General features: G+C 41.3%; 1 protein-coding gene across 1 annotated transcript in view; it reads left to right on the forward strand.

The window, feature by feature from the left end:
* Window positions 1-21,606, forward strand: part of FHOD3 (formin homology 2 domain containing 3) — a 497,208-nt gene that overhangs the window by 382,645 nt on the left and 92,957 nt on the right. The window contains exon 14 of the mRNA XM_022587005.3: window positions 3,233-3,447. Coding sequence (XP_022442713.2) covers window positions 3,233-3,447 — 215 coding nt within the window. The remainder of the gene's footprint in view (window positions 1-3,232; window positions 3,448-21,606) is intronic.

The following is a 21,606-nucleotide window of genomic DNA, read 5'->3' on the forward strand; positions in this document are numbered from 1 at the left end:
GGGTGGCAGGAAGAGTCATTAGTAAGTCGGTATAGTTGAAAGTCAAGCAGGGTTTCTATTGGACCCTGCGAAAAGAGATGATCATATGTTCCCCTGATGGCAGTACCAGCCCTGCCACCTGCAACCCTGTTGGGTATTGAGCTCATACCAAAGTTTGTTTCTGTACCTCCGCCTGAACTATGAGTGCCAAGAAGGTGGGGTTTTTCTTATGTATTATTAAATCTCTAGTGCCTACTGCAGTTTTTAGCACATGACAGGCACGCAACAGAATATTTAATAAATAACGAAAAGACAAAGACATGGACAGAGGCAGGACAACGAGACTATTTCAACAAGGGTAGCAAAGGTGAAAAAGTCTTTTTGGGGGTCTGTGGTCTGTGGATAGAAAACCCAGTGCTTTGTACCTGGGAGGCTACATCAGAGTCTGTGGGTTGGGGGTGGTGTTGCTAGGCAGCCAGAGATGTGACAGTCATCAGATGGGCTGGCGGGCTCCTAGATCAAGTACCACTTACAGTCACTGTCTAAGGGAAGGTCGGGATATAGGTCCAGCTTCCTCCCCAGGTTCTGTGGGAGATAGCTCTCCATGCCGGGTAGCCTGGCTTTCCCCGTGCACGCCCGTTTACCCTCCCCACTCTGGCCCATCTCGGGGGAACACTGAAAGATTTAGTGGTTCTTGACACCTGGGCCTCCCCACCCCTTCCATTTTTTAAAGTTTTTAATTGTGGAAAAATACACATAACATAAAATTTGTTATTTTAACCATTTTTAAGTGTATAATTCAGTAGTGTTAAATACATTCACGTATTTGTGCAACCAGCCTCCAGAACTCTTTATCTGTAGAACTGAAAATTTCTACCCATTTAGTAAGGCCCCGTGCCCCTTCCCCTGCCATCTTTGTTTACCATGTAAACATCCTCGGAATGATTCAGATTAAACCCCTGACTCTCCCCCTGTCTAAAGGATCCTCAAGGATGACATCTGTGAGCCGAGGGGTGCACGGGAGTAGTCTTCGAGTCATATCTGCCCAGAACCTGGATGAGCCACCCCTGGGGTCCCCCGGAAAATGGGGTGAACCCTTTGGCTGCCAGTACATACCTGCTAGCTTGGCTGCCCACAGGGAGGGGAATGGAGAGGCCAGGTCCAGGGCCAGGCCAGCTGAATGGAGGTTAGTGATCGGTTGTCCTCCTGGCCTGAAGTCTTTTGTGCGAGGCTTTCTTACCTCTCTCCCTGGACCCTTCTGATTTTGTTAGGGCACTGTTTCCCTCCTCCAGGATTCCGATCTCCTGGACATGTGCAGGCCCCTTGGTTTGCACTTTGTTCCTTCCTGTCCCCCATCCTGTCGCAGACGGCTTGGCCTCCATGTGGGGACACCTGTGCTCAGGAACTCCTCCTGGGCTCGTAGCATTCCTGGCCTTCCGTTTGCCCCCAGACTTTTTAAAATATGGGCTCTGACTCTTGCCCTCAAGAACACTTTCTTCCACGTTTCCTGTCACTTCCACAGCCAGGTGGTTTTTCCTTGCTGGTCTGATTCAAGTTCAGAAATATCTTCCTTTTGGTCCCTCTTGTGCTGTTCGAGAGGTGACATTGTTGGCAAGGAAAGTCCAGAGTTTCTAAAGCTTTCTTTCTGGGTCTAGCTTCGCCCGGTAAGGGTGACGCAGACGTTTGTAAATGCAGATCCGTCCCACATCTTTTATCAGAGATTCACCATGAAAGTACACTTACTTCCCAGGAAAGAGCAGTCAGCTGGCTCTGCCCCCTGGTGCCCTGGGCTGCAGGGAGACGTACAGGTAGGCTACTGCTTGGCAGGTCCCTCACTGCACACGTCGCCTGCTTCCCGTCGGCCAACGAATGCACAGTGCCGAAGGAAAGAGCAAAGGATGGTAACCTTCCTGGTCTCAAAAATCCTATCATCTGTTTGTTGAACACAGACCTACACACGTGAAAAGATGACTACATATGCCGGGCAGTAAATGTAAAATGCCATCTGAGTTGAATGGACTACATATCCGACATGAGTTCAGAGGCAAGGCCAGGATCACTTCCAGCTGTGGTGGTCAAGGCAGGCCTCCCGGAGGGAGACGCGTGTGCGAGCCTGTCCTGAAGGGCAGACTGACTGCCTTGGGACTGGCAGAGAGAAGGGGTGATGACTACAGATGTGGGGGGCCACGCCCCCCAAAGGATGGACGAAGAAACGCGTCCTTTTTAAATGCATCCTTCTGAAAGGTTTTACTTGTGCGCTCTGCCTTTCTTATCAGGCTGAAGTAAAAGTGCGGTGTGCAGTGTCTGGGGGTGGGGGCCTGCCCATTGGAAGAAACTGAAGCAGTGAACCTGGATGGATGTGAGGGAGGGTCTGGAATAAGCTGTCTCAAAGTTTCATGGTGGGTACGATAGTCAGAAACCTGCTACAGCTGAGTTCATAAATTTATTCCTGAACAAATAATGGTGGGTAAAATTAGCAGACATCTGGAAGAGGCACATATTTCAAAGTTATTTTGGTCTGATCTATAAAGCACACTATGAGGAAGGTGATTGGTAGCTGGTCTTAATAAACAGTTACTGGGTTCTGCCTGCCTGAAATGCAAAACAGATGTATCTTTGTTCTTTTAAACTGACTTTGATGAATAAACTATATGTGACGTCAGGTCCAAGCTATTGGATGTCTGAGTCCTACTCAGAAATATTTTAGAATATAAAAAACTTTCCATGGTCGACACCGAGAGAACAAAGTGAATTCCAGCCACATTGCTGTTAGCATTGAAGCAGGTTCAGAAATCCAGAGAGGGCTTCGTCCAACAACCTTTTGGTATTTTGGGGCATTGTTCCTCTCTGCCGCACCAAGGCACCCTCGCATTTCACAGCTGCGAGCTCTGAGGGAGTGTGGTTTTCAGCTGTCACTGCTGGGGCTTTTTGATGGTCATTATTGCTGTTTTGCTTGCTGGTACAAATGTTTCCTAAAAGAGCAAAATAGGATTCTGCAGCAGGGATCTAGTATCTGGGGACTGTGATGTTGCCACTTCCCCCTGTTTGTTTGGTTATGAATGATGCAGGATTTTTAATCATTAGCATCTTGGCTTTGCTGGGTGTTTTTGGCAGACGGGCCCTCCAGCCAGCCCTGCGCTGTGCTCTGTGCATCAGGAAACCAGCTCACTCTGCAGGTGTTTCATCCATAAACAAGCATCAGCCACGGGCTCCTCTTTCTTTTTACGGAAACCCTTTGGAATTTAACTTTCAGATACAAATACTTGGAGCAGTTGGCAGCTGAGGCGCATGAGAAGGAACTGAGAAGCCGAAGTGTGAGCCGGGGCAGAGCTGACCTCTCCTTGGACCTGACCTCACCGGCAGCCCCTGCCTCACCCGCCCCCCTGAGCCGTTGCCCTTCATCTCTAGACTCGCAAGAGGCTCTCACAGTATCATCTTCCTCCCCAGGAACAGCTCAGCATCCCCAAGGTGAGTGCAGGGAGAGCAGAGGGGAACTGATGAGTTAATTAACATCAGACAGGCTTCTTCTGGGCAGCAGTAACCATTCCTACATGCAAACTCATACTGAGAGGCAACTAATGGGAGGCTTCGGGGGTGACTGTGACCTGAGCTGTCCCTAATAACTAGGGGTCTGCACAGCCACTTACTAAAGCAAAATTATTTATTGTAAAGATTGCAGTGTGTGATCATTGAAAAGGGAGAATGCCAAAAATAAGACTTACTTTGACATTCAATCCTAATTCACAGGGTAGTAAGTTAGGATTAATTTATTACTCTGTAATTTGCATGTTATTTATCTATTGGATCTGCCCGATAAAGTGACCCCTCTTAAATGTTTCTCCCGTAAGAATTATTGGTCTGGTTTAAGTTAAACTGATGGAGGATAAAATTAATCAAAGTGAGCAAAGAAACGTGGACCTCGTGAAAATAGAAGTTAAATATTGAAGAAGAAAAAAATAGACTATAGTAAAGATGATTGGCACATGGTGTGGGGCGGGTGTAGATGCCTGTGTGCAGTCAGACAGGCTCTCGCTGGAGAAAGTCCCTCTTGTCTTAGCTTATCTGGAGAAAAACAATGATACTGTACACTGCAGCCTTGGAGCATCAGCAGTTTTCCTGATGGCTCTGCGAATTGTGGGTCCGTTTTCTTTCACATTATCAAGGAGGATGGTTCTCGGCTACAGGCACCTAACACTGCGTGTTGACTAGCTCTGCAGCCAGAACTGTTTGGTTTAATTGAGTGTTATGGCTTGCAGCCTGATGTAGACTTAGCCAACTGAAGACAACAGAGACACTAAACTTTTAACTCTATGAGGGTTGACTAAATATGGCGTAAAGTCTAATTTAAACAAGGCAGGACTCCATGACCTCAGCAGAACTGGATGTAATGGAATAATCTTGTCTGTCCAATTCTTTGCTGGCTCGCTGAGCCTCAGGGCTCAATCTGCTTGAGCAGGCTGGTCGCACCCCAGCTTCCCATCACATCCAGTCACTCCTGGTCCCTGAGCCATGGAAGATTGTTGCGGGCAGATGGCTCAGTCATAATGAGTAATGTCAGTCTTAAAATATTAAGGCTCTGAGAATCAGGAAAACAGACTGCTCTGTAACAGCAGTGTGCTTTTCAACTTTGTCTGATATCACTGCTCTATCTAAATTGTGGTATTTCCAGAGGCAATATAAAAAATATTCCCCTGCAAAGCTGTGGCTCAGGACTTAATCTTGGGACTTTTAACTCTAAGAGTTGTATCTGCAACACTTTACAGAATGGTTTTGTCCAAACTGTGAAGTACAGAATGGCCCCAAGCTGAGAAGGAATTGTCAGTATCTGTAAATATTGTTTGTCCTCAAGATTTTTAATCTGCTTGATGTTTGTGGCAAAAAGACAGTTCCTCAAGCATTTTGTACAGTTATAGTCAAACTTCAGGCCATCCTATCCCATTAAAAAGACAATATTTTAAACTTCAGTAAGAACATAGAAAATACTTACTTTGTGTACACATAATATGCATTTGGGGAAAATAAAGTTATTTCAGTATGCTTTCAGAGAGATAAATAGCAAATGTCATTTTCCTTTACAGAGAAGGGATTAATAGAGACTAAGAAAATGTTTTGACTGAAATCACACCATAAGTGGTATCTGCATCAGGAAAAGGAATACTGGGCTTCAATTTAGACATAATTAAAAATTAATAAAATAGCATTGACGTTTGCTTTTTCCTTGGGGGGAGGGGGGAAGCAGTGGCTCTTGTAGAATCTAGAAGTGCTGCCCATCGTATGTTAACTCATTATCATCCAAATCAGTTGGAACCCGCAAAGTATTCTAACACCTTGTCCTAATACATAGCTGAATTATACAACTGGAAATTCTAAGGGTAGAAGAAGAAATGCTATAAAAGGATGCTGTCAAAGAGAACTGCTGAAGCTTCCTCCTGATTTGGAGCCTTTGCCCTTACGACAGAAGCCTTTCTGTATATATGACAGAAAGGTTTTTCTCAGCCTGGTTTGTTATCATTCTTGAAAGCATTCTGCCAGCTCCCAATTAATAGTCTAAACTTTTCACCAGGTCCCATTTTCAAAGCTCAAAGTAATTTTTTGCTGATCCCTAATATTTAGAATATTCTAACAGCTGAAGGAAGAATACAAAATATAATCACACATCCAGATGTTTGTCCTGCACCAAACACCTGGCACGTGGTCCAAACGTGCCGGGGGTTGACTCGCTTTTTCACTCTTTATCCTTGTGGAGTCATATGCTAATAATTCATCTCACATTTTTGTAGTGCTCAGGGCCTTCCTTCCAAATGCTGCTATTTAATACCTTGTGGTGCATCTCAGTAAGTAGGGGAAATGCTATTACCCGTGTTTTACTGAGGCTCAAATAGATGGAAGATGTGCTTCAGATCTTGTTGATGCCATGCTGAGAGTATAAACCACTGCCTTGACTTCCAACCAAGCCATTTATCAGGGCATCATGGTACCGTGACATTCGTGGTGGTGCTCCCCCGAATGCCAAGCCATCCCCTTGCTGACCCTCTCCCCAGTATCTGTAAAAATTGTGATCTACATTTCAGAATTACATCTGTTAAAAAAAAAAAAAAAAAAGGGAAAGCAGGTATTTGTTCCTGAATTATATATACCTCAGGGTTAAAGGTCACTTGGTGAGTGCTTACTTGGATTCTGGAGAACTTTTGATAGCAGAAGATATGGAAACATTAAAGCTTTCTTTAACCTTTTCTCTTACAAAATATATTTACAAAGAGGGGAGGGCTAATGGTCAAATACCTGTAGCATTATGTGCCATCTAGTGAGATCTTTCAGCCCAAAACCTTCCCAGCTCTAACTTTTGTGTAAATTATGCCGCTGCTCTCACCATCAAGTCAGCGTGTGCTTGAATTATTTTCCACCCGGCCCTCTTGTGGTTCACAGCAGGCGTTTGTTCCAGCGGTGCCTAAGCTTGGTGGGGACGGTCTGAATATTCTTCCTTTGTGTGGAACTATCAGGCCCAAGTGATGAACAAACATATACATGTCTTCTCATTTTCAGCGTGCTCTAATTAACCGAGACGGTTAGCCCCCATTTTAGGTAAACATGGAAGGGCCTCACTCTTCATCCATTGCTTTAATTACCCTTTCCTTATTTTCACTGAGCCTGGTATCCACCAGAATTTCTATAATAAGTTTACTTCCTATTATTTTAAGAAACTTATAGACGACTCTGGAAACAAGTTATTCTCACTAGTTAGAGAAAAAGGCACAGTGTTCTCACTGGGCTAGAGTGACTTCGATGTGACTCTTGAGGAGGTTATTCTGAGGATTAAAGATAATGATAATCTCTGGACCCACAGTGATGTCAATACAGCAAGGTAACCTATCAGGCCAGTGGGTGTCAGATCTAGGTAACTTATATTGTGGAAGCAAAGTGGAGAAAACCAGTCACCTCAAAACCAGGTTGAAGATGGTCCCTGCAGGGTGTCCCAAGGTTGAACTGCCTTCTGTGGAAGCTAGAACTATGTTCTTTCCAGGTTCCCTGGCTTGCATACCTGAGTCCCTCTTGAGGCTAAATGGAGAGAAATGACCATTTCCCAGTAAAAGGAAGCTGCTGCCAAGAGTTTACGAGGTGCTTTCACTCATTGATATAGCCATGAAAGCATACATAACGGCTAGATTATTTTCCTTATTTTTAGCTCAGTACTCTCTATTTTGCACACAGAAATAATGTTAGAGATGCATTTAAAATTTTTACCATACTCTATTAATTTTATGTCAAGGATAAATATGTTCAACAGTGATTTTTTTTCTACCTGTAATCAATCCCTAGATATTTCCAAATATCTCATTGTTTGGCCCTGAAGATATAAAATATGGCTTATATGGCCATGGCCTATTCACCAGCACTCAGCTGGAGGCACTTACAGAAATTATGGACATGGTATACTAATATTTTCTCTCACAGATCCAAACGTTTAAAGTACTGGAAAATATGATAGTTCCTCTAGCTTCCTGATCTTCACACCTGGAAATAAAATACAGACATATAGTTATCAGTTTATTTAAATGAATAATCATTTTTCATCATTTTCATTTATCATCACGGCTGTTGTCATTGTTACCAGTCATTGACTGAGCATCTTTGTCACCTTCATTGTGTAACATGTTTTCAGTTTCCTTCAGGTATAGAGTCACTCTCCTAGGTTACCCAGTCCACATGGCAGAAATCAGAAACGTCTAACATCCTATTTCCAGAGGGCACGGTAGCAATGGAATATTGTCAGTCATCAGCCTAATGCATGCTGGTCCCCTTGCATAAAGATTCTGGACACCTCCAGTCTAGTATTTCATGAATTGGCAGGAAACTAGATTCCTTGTGGCTCTATGACTCAGGGCCGCCCCAGCTCCCCATAACTCACCTGACTGCTGCTACTTAATGCCATTTGGTCAGTGAGACAGAATCTCTTAGGAACTCAACCCAAGGCCAAGGCCCTGCCTTCAAAACCTGCTGTGGAACTTTTTTGAGAGCCTTCACGAATCATTGGGTTTTTCTGCTTGCCATTTCTCTGTCTCTAAGAAATGGAAAAAGGCAAAAACTTTCCCTTTTTTCCTGCTACAGAGAACGACAGTTGCCTACAATGTGTTTTCTTGTACCAAATTTTAAAACATTAAATAGTCTTGAGTTTTTTTAAAGCAAAGTATAAATCTTACCTGAAGTATACCTAAGTAAAGATAAGGAACAGAATGGCATTGGGAAAGTTTTTTTTTTTTAATTTTATTTTATATTTTTTTTATACAGCAGGGTCTTATTAGTCATCAATTTTATACACATCAGTGTATACAAGTCAATCCCAATCGCCCAATTCATCACACCACCACCTCCAACCCCCGCCGCTTTCCCCCGCTTGGTGTCCATACATTTGTTCTCTACATCTGTGTCTCAATTTCTGCCCTGCAGACTAGTTCATCTGTACCATTTTTCTAGGTTCCATATCTATGCGTTAATATACGATATTTGTTTTTCTCTTTCTGACTTACTTCACTCTGTATGACAGTCTCTAGATCCATCCATGTCTCAACAAATGACCCAATTTCATTCCTTTTTATGGCTGAGTAATATTCCATTTTATATATGTACCACATCTTCTTTATCCATTCATCTGTCGTTGGGCATTAGGATTGCTTCCATGACCTGGCTATTGTAAATAGTCCTGCAATGAACATTGGGTTGCATGTGTCTTTTTGAATTGTGGTTTTCTCTGGATATATGCCCAGTAGTGGGATTGTTGGGTCACATGGTAGTTCTATTTTTAGTTTTTTAAGGAACCTCCATACTGTTCTCCATAGTGGCTGTATCAGTTTACATTCCCACCAATAGTGCAAGAGGGTTCCCTTTTCTCCACACCCTCTCCAGCATTTGTTGTTTGTAGATTTTCTGATGAAGCCCATTCTAACTGGTGTGAGGTGACACCTCACTGTAGTTTTGATTTGCATTTCTTTAATACTTCGTGACGTTGAGCAGCTTTTCGTGTGCTTCTTGGCCATCTGTATGTCTTCTTTGGAGAAATGTCTATTTAGGTCTTCTGCCCATTTTTGGATTGGGTTTTTTGTTTTTTTAATATTGAGCTTCATGAGCTGTTTATATATTTTGAAGATTAATCCTTTGTCCATTGATTCATTTGCAAATATTTTCTCCTATTCTGAGGATTGTCTTTTCATCATGTTTATGGTTTCCTTTGCTGTGCAAAAGCTTTAAAATTTCATTAGGTCCCTTTTTTTTTTTTTTTAATTTATTTCCATTGCTCTAGGAGGTGGATCAAAAAAGATCTTGCTGTGATTTACGTCAAAGAGTGTTCTGCCTGTGTTTTTCCTCTAAGAGTTGTATAGTGTCCGGTCTTACATTTAGGTCTCTAATCCATTTTGAGTTTATTTTTGTATGTGGTGTTAGGGAGTGTTCTAATTTCATTCTTTTGCATGTAGCTGTCCAGTTTTCCCAGCACCACTTATTGAAGAGACTGTCTTTTCTCCATTGTATATCTTTGACTCCTTTGTCATAGATTAGTTGACCAAAGGTGCGTGGGTTTACCTCTGGACGTTCTATCTTGTTCCATTGATGTATGTTTCTGTTTTTATGCCAGTACCATACGGTCTTGATTACTGTAGCTTTGTCCTATAGTCTGAAGTCAGGGAGTCTGATTCCTCCAGCTCCGTTTTTTTCTCTCAAGACTGCTTTGGCTCTTCAGGGTCTTTTGTGTCTCCATACAAATTTTAAGATTTCTGGTTCTAGTTCTGTAAAAAAATGCCATTGGAAATTTGATAGGGATTGCATTGAATCTGTAGATTGCTTTGGGTAGTATAGTCATTTTCACAATATTGATTCTTCCAATCCAAGAACATGGTATATGTCTCCATCTGTTGGTATCATCTTTAATTTCTTTCATCCGTGTCTTATAGTTTTCTGCATACAGGTCTTTTGTCTCCCTAGGTAGGTTTATTCCTAGGTATTTTATTCTTTTTCTTGCAATGATAAGTGGGAGTGTTTCCTTAATTTCTCTTTCAGATTTTTCATCATTACTGTATAGGAATGCAAGAGATTTCTATGCATTAATTTTGTATCCTGCAGCTTTACCAGATTCATTGATTAGCTCTAGTAGTTTTCTGGTGGCATCTTTAGGATTCTCTATGTATAGTATCATGTCATCTGCAAACAGTGACAGTTTTATTTCTTCTTTTCCAATTTGTATTCCTTTTATTTCTTTTTCTTCTCTGATTGCTGTGGCTAGGACTTCCAAAACTATGTTGAATAATAGTGGTGAGAGTGGACATCCTTGTCTTGTTCCTGATCTTAGAGGAAATGCTTTCAGTTTTTCAGCATTGAGAATGATGTTTGCCGTGGGTTTATTATGTTGAGGTAGGGTTCCCTCTATGCCCACTATATGGAGAGTTTTTATCATAAATGGGTGTTGAAATTCGTCAAAATTTTTCTGCATCTATTAAGGTGATCATATGGTTTTTCTTCTTTAATTTGTTAGTATGGTATATCACATTGATTGATTTGCATATATTGAAGAATCCTTGCATCCCTGGGATAAATCTCACTTGATCATGGTGTATCATCCTTTTAATGTGTTGTTGGATTCTGTTTGCTAGTATTTTTTTGAGGATTTTTGCATCTATATTCATCAGTGATATTGGTCTGTAATTTCTTTTTTTGTAGTATCTCTGTCTGGTTTTGGTATCAGGGTGATGGTGGCCTCATAGAATGAGTTTGGGAGTGTTCCTTCCTCCGCAATTTTTTGGAAGAGTTTGAGAAGGATGGGTATTAGCTCTTCTCTAAATGTTTGATACAATTCGCCTGTGAAGCCATCTGGTCTTGGACTTCTGTTTGTTGGAAGATTTTTAATCACAGTTTCAATTTCATTACTTGTGATTGGTCTGTTCATATTTTCTATTTCTTTCTGGTCAGTCTTGGAAGGTTATACCTTTCTAAGAATTTGTCCATTTCTTCCAGGTTGTCCATTTTATTGGCATAGGGTTGCTGGTAGTAGTCTCTTAGAATACTTTGTATTTCTGTGGTGTCTGTTATAACTCCTCTTTTTTCATTTCTAATTTTATTGATTTGAGTCCTCTCCTTTTTTTTTTTTTTTTTTTTTTTTTTTTTTGCGGTACGCGGGCCTCTCACTGTTGTGGCCTCTCCGGTTGCGGAGCACAGGCTCCGGATGTGCAGGCTCAGCGGCCATGGCTCACGGGACTAGCCGCTTCGCGGCATGTGGGATCTTCCCGGATCGCGGCACGAACCCGTGTCCCCTGCATCGGCAGGCAGACTGTCAACCACTGCGCCACCAGGGAAGCCCTCCCTCTTTTTCTTGATGTCTTGCTAATAGTTTATCAATTTTGTTTATCTTCTCAAAGAACCAGCTTTTAGTTTTATTGATCTTTGCTATTGTTTTCTTTGTTTCTATTTCATTTATTTCTGCTCTGATCTTTGTGATTTCTTTCCTTCTGCTACTTTGGGTTTTGTTTGTTCTTTCTCTAGTTCCTTTAGGTATAAGGTTAGATTGTTTATTTGGGATTTTTCTTGTTTCTTGAGGTAGGCTTATATAGCTATAAACTACCCTCTTAGAACTGCTTTTGCTGCATCACATAGGTTTTGGATTGTCATGTTTTCATTGTCTCTAGGTATTTTTTGATTTCCTGTTTGATTTCTTCAGTGATCTCTTGGTTATTTAGTCATGTAGTGTTTAACCTCCATGTGTTTGTGTTTTTTACGTTTTTTTCCCTTTAATTCATTTCTAATCTCATAGCGTTGTGGGCATAAAAGATGCTTGATAGGATATTAATTTTCTTAGATTTACTGAGGCTTGATTTGTGACCCAAGATGTGACCTATCCTGGAGAATATTCCATGTGCACGTGAGAAGAAAGTATAATCTGCAGTTTTTGGATGGAATATCCTATAAATATCAATTAAATCTATCTGGTCTGCTGTGTCATTTAAAGCTTCTGTTTCCTTATTTAGTTTCATTTTGGATGATCTGTCCATTGGTATAAGTGAGGTGTTAAAGTCCCCCACTATTATCGTGTTACCGTCGATTTCCTCTTTTATAGCTGTTAGCAGTTGCCTTATGTATTGAGGTGCTCCTATGTTGGGTGCATATATATTCATAATTGTTATATCTTCTTCTTGGATTGATCCCTTGATCATTATGTAGTGTCCTTCTTTGTCTCTTGTAACATTCTTTATTTTAAAGTCTATTTTATATGCTATGAGTATTGCTACTCCAGCTTTCTTTTGATTTCCATTTGCATGGAATATCTTTTTCCATCCCCTCACTTTCATTCTGTATGTGTCCCTAGGTCTGAATTGGGTCTCTTGTAGACAGCATATATATGGGTCTTGTTTATGTATCCATTCAGCGAGCCTGTGTCTTTTGGTTAGAGCATTTAATCTATTCACGTTTAAGGTAATTATTTATATGTATGTTCCTGTGACCATTTTCTTAATTATTTTGCATTTGTTTTTGTAGGTCCTTATCTTTTCTTTAAACATCTTTATTGGAGTATAATTGCTTTACAATGGTGTGTTAGTTTCTGCTTTATAACAAAGTGAATCAGTTATACATATACGTATGTTCCCATATCTCTTCCCTCTTGCATCTCCCTCCCTCCCACCCTCCCTGTCCCACCCCTCTACATGGTCACAAAGCACCGAGCTGATCTCCCTGTGCTATGCGGCTGCTTCCCACTAGCTATCTATTTTACATTTGGTATTGTGTATATGTCCATGCCACTCTCTCACTTTGGCACAGCTTACCCTTCCCCCTCCCCATATTCTTAAGTCCATTCTCTAGTAGGTCTGTGTCTTTATTCCTGTCTTACCCCTAGGTTCTTCATGACATTTTTTTTTCTTAGATTCCATATATATGTGTTAGCATACGATATTTGTTTTTCTCTTTCTGACTTACTTCACTCTGTATGACAGACTCTATGTCCATCCACCTCACTACAAATAACTCAGTTTCGTTTCTTTTTATGGCTGCGTAATATTCCATTGTATATATGTGCCACATCTTCTTTATCCATTCATCCGATGATGGACACTTAGGTTGTTTCCATCTCCTGGCTATTGTAAATAGAGCTGCAGTGAACATTTTGGTACATGACTCTTTTTGAATTATGGATTTCTCACAGTATATGCCCAGTAGTGGGATTGCTGGGTCATATGGTAGTTCTATTTGTAGTTTTTTAAGGAACCTCCATACTGTTCTCCATAGTGGCTGTACCAATTCACATTCCCACCAGCAGTGCAAGAGTGTTCCCTTTTCTCCACACCCTCTCCAGCATTTATTGTTTCTAGATTTTTTGATGACGGCCATTCTGACTGGTATGAGATGATATCTCACTGTAGTTTTGATTTGCATTTCTCTAATGATTAATGATGTTGAGCATTCTTTCATGTGTTTGTTGGCAATCTGTATATCTTCTTTGGAGAAATGTCCATTTAGGTCGTCTGCCCATTTTTGGATTAGGTTGTTTGTTTTTTTGTTATTGAGCTGCATGAGCTGCTTGTAAATTTTGGAGATTAATCCTTGGTCAGTTGCTTCATTTGCAAATATTTTCTCCCATTCTGAGGGTTGTCTCTTGGCCTTGTTTATGGTTTCCTTTGCTGTGCAAAAGCTTTGAAGTTTCATTAGGTCCCATTTGTTTATTTTTGTTTTTATTTCCATTTGTCTAGGAGGTGGGTCAAAAAGGATCTTGCTGTGATTTATGTAACAGAGTGTTCTGCCTATGTTTTCCTCTAAGAGTTTGATAGTTTCCAGCCTTACATTTAGGTCTTTAATCCATTCTGATCTTATTTTTGTGTATGGTGTTAGGGAGTGTTCTAATCTCATACTTTTACATGTACCTGTCCAGTTTTCCCAGCACCCCTTTTTTTTTTTGTGGTACGTGGGCCTCTCACTGCTGTGGCCTCTCCTGTTGGGGAGCACAGGCTCCGGACGTGCAGGCTCAGTGGCCATGGCTCACGGGTCCAGCCGCTCCGTGGCATGTGGGATCTTCCCAAACTGAGGCATGAACCCGTGTCTCCTGTATTGGCAGGTTGACTCTCAACCACTGCGCCACAAGGGAACCCCCCCAACACCACTTATTGAAGAGGCTGTCCTTTCTCCATTGTACATTCCTGCCTCCTTTATCAACGATAAGGTGACTGTATGTGCGTGGGTTTATCTCTGGGCTTTCTATCCTGTTCCATTGATCTATCTTTCTGTTTTTGTGCCAGTACCATACTGTCTTGATTACTGTAGCTTTGTAGTATAGTCTGAAGTCAGGGAGCCTGATTCCTCAAGCTCCGTTTTTTGTTCTCAAGATTGCTTTGGCTGTTTGGGGTCTTTTATGTTTCCATACAAATTGTGAAATTTTTTGTTCTACTTCTGTGAAAGATGCCAGTGGTAGTTTGATAGGGATTGCATTGAGTTTGTAGATTGCTTTGTGTAGTAGAGTCATTTTCACAGTGTTGATTCTTCTAATCCAAGAACATGGTATATCTCTCCATCTATTTGTATTATCTTTAATTTCTTTCAACAGTGTCTTATAATTTTCTGCATACAGGTCTTTGGTCTCCTTAGGTAGGTTTATTCTTAGATATTTTATTCTTTTTGTTGCAGTAGTAAATGTGAGTGTTTCCTTGATTTCACTTTCAGATTTTTCATCATTAGTGGTAGGAATGCCAGAGATATCTGTGCATTAGTTTTGTATCCTGCTACTTTACCAAATTCATTGATTAGCTCTAGTAGTTTTCTGGTAGAATCTTTAGGATTCCCTATGTACAGCATCATGTCATCTGCAAACAGTGATAGCTTTACTTCTTCTTTTCCAGTTTGGATTCCTTTTTTTCCCCTTTTCTTCTCTGATTGCTGTGGCTAAAACTTCCAAAACTATGTTGAATAAGAGTGGTGAGAGTGGGCAACCTTGTCTTGTTCCTGTTCTTAGTGGAAATGGTTTCAGTTTTTCACCATTGAGGATGATGTTGGCTGTGGGTTTGTCATATATGGCCTTTATTATGTTGAGGAAAGTTTCCTCTATGCCTACTTTCTGGAGGATTTTTATCATAAATGGGTGTTGAATTTTGTTGAAAGCTTTCTCTGCATCTATTGAGATGGTCATATGGTTTCTCTCCTTCAATTTGTTAATATGGTGTATCACATTGATTGATTTGCGTATATTGAAGAATCCTTGCATTCCTGGAATAAACCCCACTTGATCATGATGTATGATGCTTTTAATGTGGTGTTGGAATCTGTTTGCTAGTATTTTGTTGAGGATTTTTACATCTATGTTTATCAGTGATATTGGCCTGTAGTTTTCTTTCTTTGTGACATCCTTGTCTGGTTTTGTGATCAGAGTGATGGTGGCATCGTAGAATGAGTTTGGGTGTGTTCCTCCCTCTGCTATATTTTGGAAGAGTTTGAGAAGGATAGGTGTTAGCTCTTCTCTAAATGTTTGATAGAATTCGCCTGTGAAGCCATCTGGTCTGGGGCTTTTGTTTGTTGGAAGATTTTAAATCAGTTTCAATTTCAGTGCTTGTGATTGGTCGTTTCATATTTTCTATTTCTTCCTGATTCAGTCTTGGCAGGTTGTGCATTTCTAAGAATTTGTTCCTTTCTTCCAGGTTGTCCATTTTATTGGCATAGAGCTGCTTGTAGTAATCTCTCATGATCTTTTGTATTTCTGCAGTGTCAGTTGTTACTTCTCCTTTTCCATTTCTAATTCTATTGATTTGAGTCTTCTCCCTTTTTTCTTGATGCATCTGGCTAATAGTTTATCAATTTTGTTTATATTCTCAAAGAACCAGCTTTTAGTTTTATTGATCTTTGCTATCGTTTCCTTCATTTCTTTTTCATTTATTTCTGATCTGATCTTTATGATTTCTTTCCTTCTGCTAACTTTGGGTTTTTTTTTGTTCTTCTTTCTCTAATTGCTTTAGGTGCAAGGTTAGGTTGTTTATTCGAGATGTTTCCTGTTTCTTAAGGTAGGATTGTTTTGCTATAAACTTCCCTCTTAGAACTGCTGTTGCTGCATCCCATAGGTTTTGGGTCATTGTGTCTCCATTGTCATTGGTTTTTAGGTATTGTTTGATTTCCTCTTTGATTTCTTCAGTGATCACTTCGTTATTAAGTAGTGTATTGTTTAGCCTCCATGTGTTTGTATTTTTTACAGATCGTTTCCTGTAATTGATATCTCGTCTCATAGCATTGTGGTCGGAAAAGATACTTGATATGATTTCAGTTTTCTTAAATTTACCAAGGCTTGATTTGTGACCCAGGATATGATCTATCCTGGAGAATGTTCCATGAGCAGTTGAGAAAAATGTGTAATCTGTTGGTTTTGGATGGAATATCCTATAAATATCAGTTAAGTCCATCTTGTTTAATGTATCATTTAAAGCTTGTGTTTCCTTATTTACTTTCTTTTTGGATGATCTGTCCAATGGTGAAAGTGGGGTGTTAAAGTCCCCTACTATGAATGTGTTACTGTCGATTTCCCCTTTTATGGTTGTTAGTATTTGCCTTATGTATTGAGGTGCTCGTATGTTGGGTGCATAAATATTTACAATTGTTATATCTTCTTCTTGGATCGACCCCTTGATCATTATGTAGTGTCCTTCTTTGTCTCTTCTAATAGTCTTTATTTTAAATTCTATTTTGTCTGATATGAGAATTGCTACTCCAACTTTCTTTTGGTTTCCATTTGCATGGAATATCTTTTTCCATCCCCCCACTTTCAGTCTGTATGTGTCTCTAGGTCTGAAGTGGGTCTCTTGTAGACAGCATATATATGGGTCTTGTTTTTGTATCCATTCAGCCAGTGTGTGTCTTTTCGTGGGAACATTTAATCCTTTTACATTTAAGGTAATTATTGATATGTATGTTCCTATTCCCATTTTCTTAATTGTTTTAGGTTTGTTATTGTAAGTCTTTTCCTTCTCTTGTGTTCCTTGCCTAAAGAAGAGACTTTAGCATTTGTTGTAAAACTGGTTTGGTAGTGCTAAACTCTCTCAGCTTTTGCTTGTCTGTAAAGGTTTTATTTTCTTCATCAAATCTGAATGAGATCCTTGCTGGGTAGAGTAATCTTGGTTGTAGCTTTTTCTCCTTCATCACTTTAAATATGTCCTGCCAGTCCCTTCTGGCTTGCAGAGTTTCTGCTGAAAGATGAACTGTTAACCTTATGGTGATTCCCTTGTGTGTTATTTGTTGTTTTTCCCTTGCTGCTTTTAATATGTTTTCTTTGTATTTAATTTTTGACAGTTTGATTAATATGTGTCTTGGCGTGTTTCTCCTTGGATTTATCCTTTATGGGACTCTCTGTGCTTCCTGGACTTGATTAACTATTTCCTTTACCATATTAGGGAAGTTTTCAACTATAATCTCTTCAAATATTTTCTCAGTCCCTTTCTTTTTCTCTTCTTCTTCTGGAACCCCTATAATTCGAATGTTGGTGCGTTTAATGTTCTCCCAGTGGTCTCTGAGACTGTCCTCAGTTCTTTTCATTCTTTTTTCTTTATTCTGTTCTACAGTAGTTATTTCCACTATTTTATCTTCCAGGTCACTTATCCATTCCTCTGCCTCAGTTATTCTGCTATTGATCCCTTCTAGCGTATTTTTAATTTCATTTATTGTGTTATTCATTATTGCTTGTTTCATCTTTAGTTCTTCTAGGTCCTTGTTAAATGTTTCTTGCATTTTCTCTATTCTGTTTCCAAGATTTAGGATCATCCTTTCTATCATTATTCTGAATTCTTTTTCAGGTAGACTGCCTATTTCCTCTTCATTTGTTAGGTCTGGTGGGTTTTTATCTTGCTCCTTCATCTGCTGCATATTTCTCTGCCTTCTCATTTTGCTTATCTTACTGTGTTTAGGGTCTCCTTTTTGCAGGCTGCAGGTTTGTAGTTCCCATTGTTTTTGGTGTCTGTCCTCAGTGGCTTAAGTTGGTTCAGTGGGTTGTGTAGGCTTCCTGGTGGAGGGGACTAGTGCCTGTGTTCTGGTGGATGAGGCTGGATCTTGTCTTTCTGGTGGGCAGTTCCGCGTCTGGTGGTGTGTTTTGGGGTGTCTGTGACCTTATTATGATTTTAGGCAGCCTGTCTGCTAATGGGTGGGGTTGTGTTCCTGTCTTGCTAGTTGTTTGGCATAGGGTGTCCAGCACTGTAGTTTGCTGGTCGTTGAGTGAAGCTGGGTGTTGGTGTTGAGATGGAGATCTCTGGGAGATTTTCGCCGTTTGATATTACGTGGAGCTGGGAGGTCTCTTGTGGACCAGTGTCCTGAAGTTGGCTCTCCCACCTCAGAGGCACAGCACTGACTCCTGGCTGCAGCACCAAGAGCCTTTCATCCACATGGCTCAGAATAAAAGGGAGAAAAAGTAGAAAGAAAGAAAGAGGATAAAAGAAAATAAAATAAATTAAGATAAAATAAAGTTATTAAAATAAAAAATAATTATTAAGAAAAAAAAATTTTTTTAAGTAAAAACAAACAAAAAACGGACGGATAGAACCCTAGGACAAATGGTGAAAGCAAAACTATACAGACAAAATCTCACACAGAAGCATACACATACACACTCACAAAAAGAGGAAAAGGGAAAAAAATAAAATTCTTGCTCTCAAAGTCCACCTCCTCAATTTCAGATGATTCGTTGTCTATTCATGTATCCCACAGATGCAGGCACATCAAGTTGATTGCAGAGATTTAATCTGCTGCTTCTGAGGCTGCTGGGAGAGATTTCCCTTTCTCTTCTTTGTTCTCACAGCTCCCAGGGCTCAGCTTTGGATTTGGCCCTGCCTCTGCGTGTAGGTTGCCAGAGGGTGTCTGTTCTTCGCTCAGACAGGACGGGGTTAAAGGAGCAGCTGCTTCGGGGGCTCTGGCTCACTCAGGCCGGGGGGAGGGAGGGGCATGATGAGGGGCGAGCCTGTGGCGGCAGAGGCCAGCAGGACGTTGCACCAGCCTGAGGCGTGCCGTGCGTTCTCCCAGGGAAGTTGTCCCTGGATCCCGGGACCCTGGCAGTGGCGGGCTGCACAGGCTCCCTGGAAGGGAGGTGTGGATAGTGACCTGTGGTCGCACACAGGCTTCTTGGTGGCGGCAGCAGCAGCCTTAGCATCTCATGCCCGTCTCTGGGGTCCGCGCTTTTAGCCGCGGCTTGCGCCCGTCTCTGGAGCTCCTTTAAGCAGCGCCCTTAATCCCTTGTCCTCGTGCACCAGGAAACAAAGAGGGAAGAAAAAGTCTGTTGCCTCTTCGGCAGGTCCAGACTTTTCTCCGGACTCCCTCCTGGCTAGCTGTGGTGCACTAACCCCCTGCAGGCTGTGTTCACGCTGCCAACCCCAGTCCTCTCCCTGCGCTCCAACTGAAGCCCGAGCCTCAGCTCCCAGCCCCGCCCGCCCCGGCGGGTGAGCAGACAAGCCTCTTGGGCTGGTGAGTGCCGGTCGGCACTGATCCTCTATGCGGGAATCTGTCTGCTTTGCGCTCTGCACCCCTGTTGCTGTGTTCTCCTCCACGGCTCCGAAGCTTTCCGCCTCCGCCACCCGCAGTCTCCTCCCGCGAAGGGGCTTCCTAGTGTGTGGAAACCTTTCCTCCTTCACGGCTCCCTCCCACTGCTGCAGGTCCCGTCCCTATTCTTTTGTCTCTGTTTTTTCTTTTTTCTCTTGCCCTACCCAGGTACATGGGGAGTTTCTTGCCTTTTGGGAGGTCTGAGGTCTTCTGCCAGCGTTCAGTAGGTGTTCTGTAGGGTTGTTCCACGTGTAGATGTATTTCTGATGTATCTGTGGGGAGGAAGGTGATCGTGTCTTACTCTTCCGCCATCTTCCGAATCTCCCTTCTATCCTGCATTCTTGAGCCCACTTTCTGTGTATGTCCTTTCCTTCTCTTGTGTTTCCCACTTAGAGAAGTTCCTTTAGCATTTGTTGTGGAGCTGGTTTGGTGGTGCTGAATTCTCTTCACTTTTGCTTGTCTGTAAAGCTTTTGATTTCTCCGTCGAATGTGAATGAGATCCTTGCTGGATAGAGTAATCTTGGTTTTAGGTTCTTCCCTTTCATCACTTTAAGTATATCATGCCACTCCCTTCTGGCTTGTAGAGTTTCTGCTGAGAAATCAGCTGTTAACCTTATGGGAGTTCTCTTGTATGTTATTTGTCATTTTTCCCTTGCTGCTTTCAGTAAGTTTTCTTTGTCTTTAATTTTTGCCAATTTGATTACTATGTGTCTCGGTGTGTTTCTCCTTGGGTTTATCTTGTATGGGACTCGCTTCGCTTCCTGGACTTGGGTGGCTCTTTCCTTTCTCCTGTTAGGGAAGTTTTCAACTATAATCTCTGTAAATATTTTCTCTGGTCCTTTCTCTCTCTCTTCTCCTTCTGGGACCCCTATAATGCGAATGCTGTTGCGTTTAATGTTGTCCCAGAGGTCTCTTAGGCTGTCTTTATTTCTTTTCATTCTTTTTTCTTTATTCTGTTCCGCAGCAGTGAATTCCACCATTCTGTCTTCCAGGTCACTTATCCTTTCTTCTGCCTCAGTTATTCTGCTACTGATTCCTTCTAGTGTAGTTTTCATTTCAGTTATTGTATTGTTCATCTCTGTTTGTTTGTTCTTTAATTCTTCAAGGTCTTTGTTAAACATTTTTTGCATCTTCTTGATCTTTGCCTCCATTGTTTTTCCGAGGTCCTGGATCATCTTCACTATCATTATTCTGAATTGTTTTTCTGGAAGGGTGCCTATCTCCACTTCATTTAGTTGTTTTTCTGGGGTTTTATCTTGTTCCTTCATCTGGTACATAGCCCTATGCCTTTTCATCTTGTCTGTCTTTCTGTGAATGTGGTTTTTGTTCCACAGGCTGCAGGACTGTAGTTCTTCTTATTGGGAAAGTTTTTAAAGAAGGATATTATATGATCAGCATGATAATTGCATAGATGGCAAATAGGCATCAAAATCTGTGAAAGGTCCGAGACTTTACCCTACTTATAAGCTAGTAAATTAGCCTGCTTTTGTCTCATGGGTGTTGGCAGAAGACACAAAACTCCTGGTTCAGAAACAAAGGACTTTATTGCTCATAGCCATAGTAGTAGCCAAAATACCAGCATTTTGCCATTTCTCCAAGCCCCAGTTTCCACAAGGTGATGTGAATAAGCCCAAGTGATACCTGCACACACACTGAATGGAACCCTGAGTTTAAGGACCTCAAATCTTATATTGGGCAGTAAGCGTGTCTTCCCTTTGTCCCAGAGGGAAACATGATCTTGATCACAGTGCGCAATAAACCAGGCAGTAGCTAGCTCCAGAGGGAGACCCTTTCTCTGTCTTTCAAGGCTATTTGCTATGCACACATCCTTAGATAGTCCAGAACAAAGGCTTTCAATGCATCAGCTTGTAAGACCCCAGAAACATGATAGACCCATGGAGAATTATTTCCAAGTTTTGGGTTATAATGGTTTTCAACCAACCTTTACAATCAGATTTTCATCCTAAGATCTGTTTAATGTAAAAAAAAAATTCAAGTTTTAAACAGCCATTACCTTGTTTGTTCTTATTTGACAAAAAGAAAGAGCATCAGGAGCTGTAAAGCCCAGTCTGGAGCAGGCACTGTCTGCATGTGGAGGTGCTACCGGGG

Source organism: Delphinapterus leucas, chromosome 14 (genome assembly GCF_059928025.1).
Source record: "Delphinapterus leucas isolate spDelLeu-1000000601 "Yukka" chromosome 14, BTC_Dleu_Yukka2, whole genome shotgun sequence".
In the NCBI taxonomy this organism is placed as follows: Eukaryota; Metazoa; Chordata; class Mammalia; order Artiodactyla; family Monodontidae; genus Delphinapterus; species Delphinapterus leucas.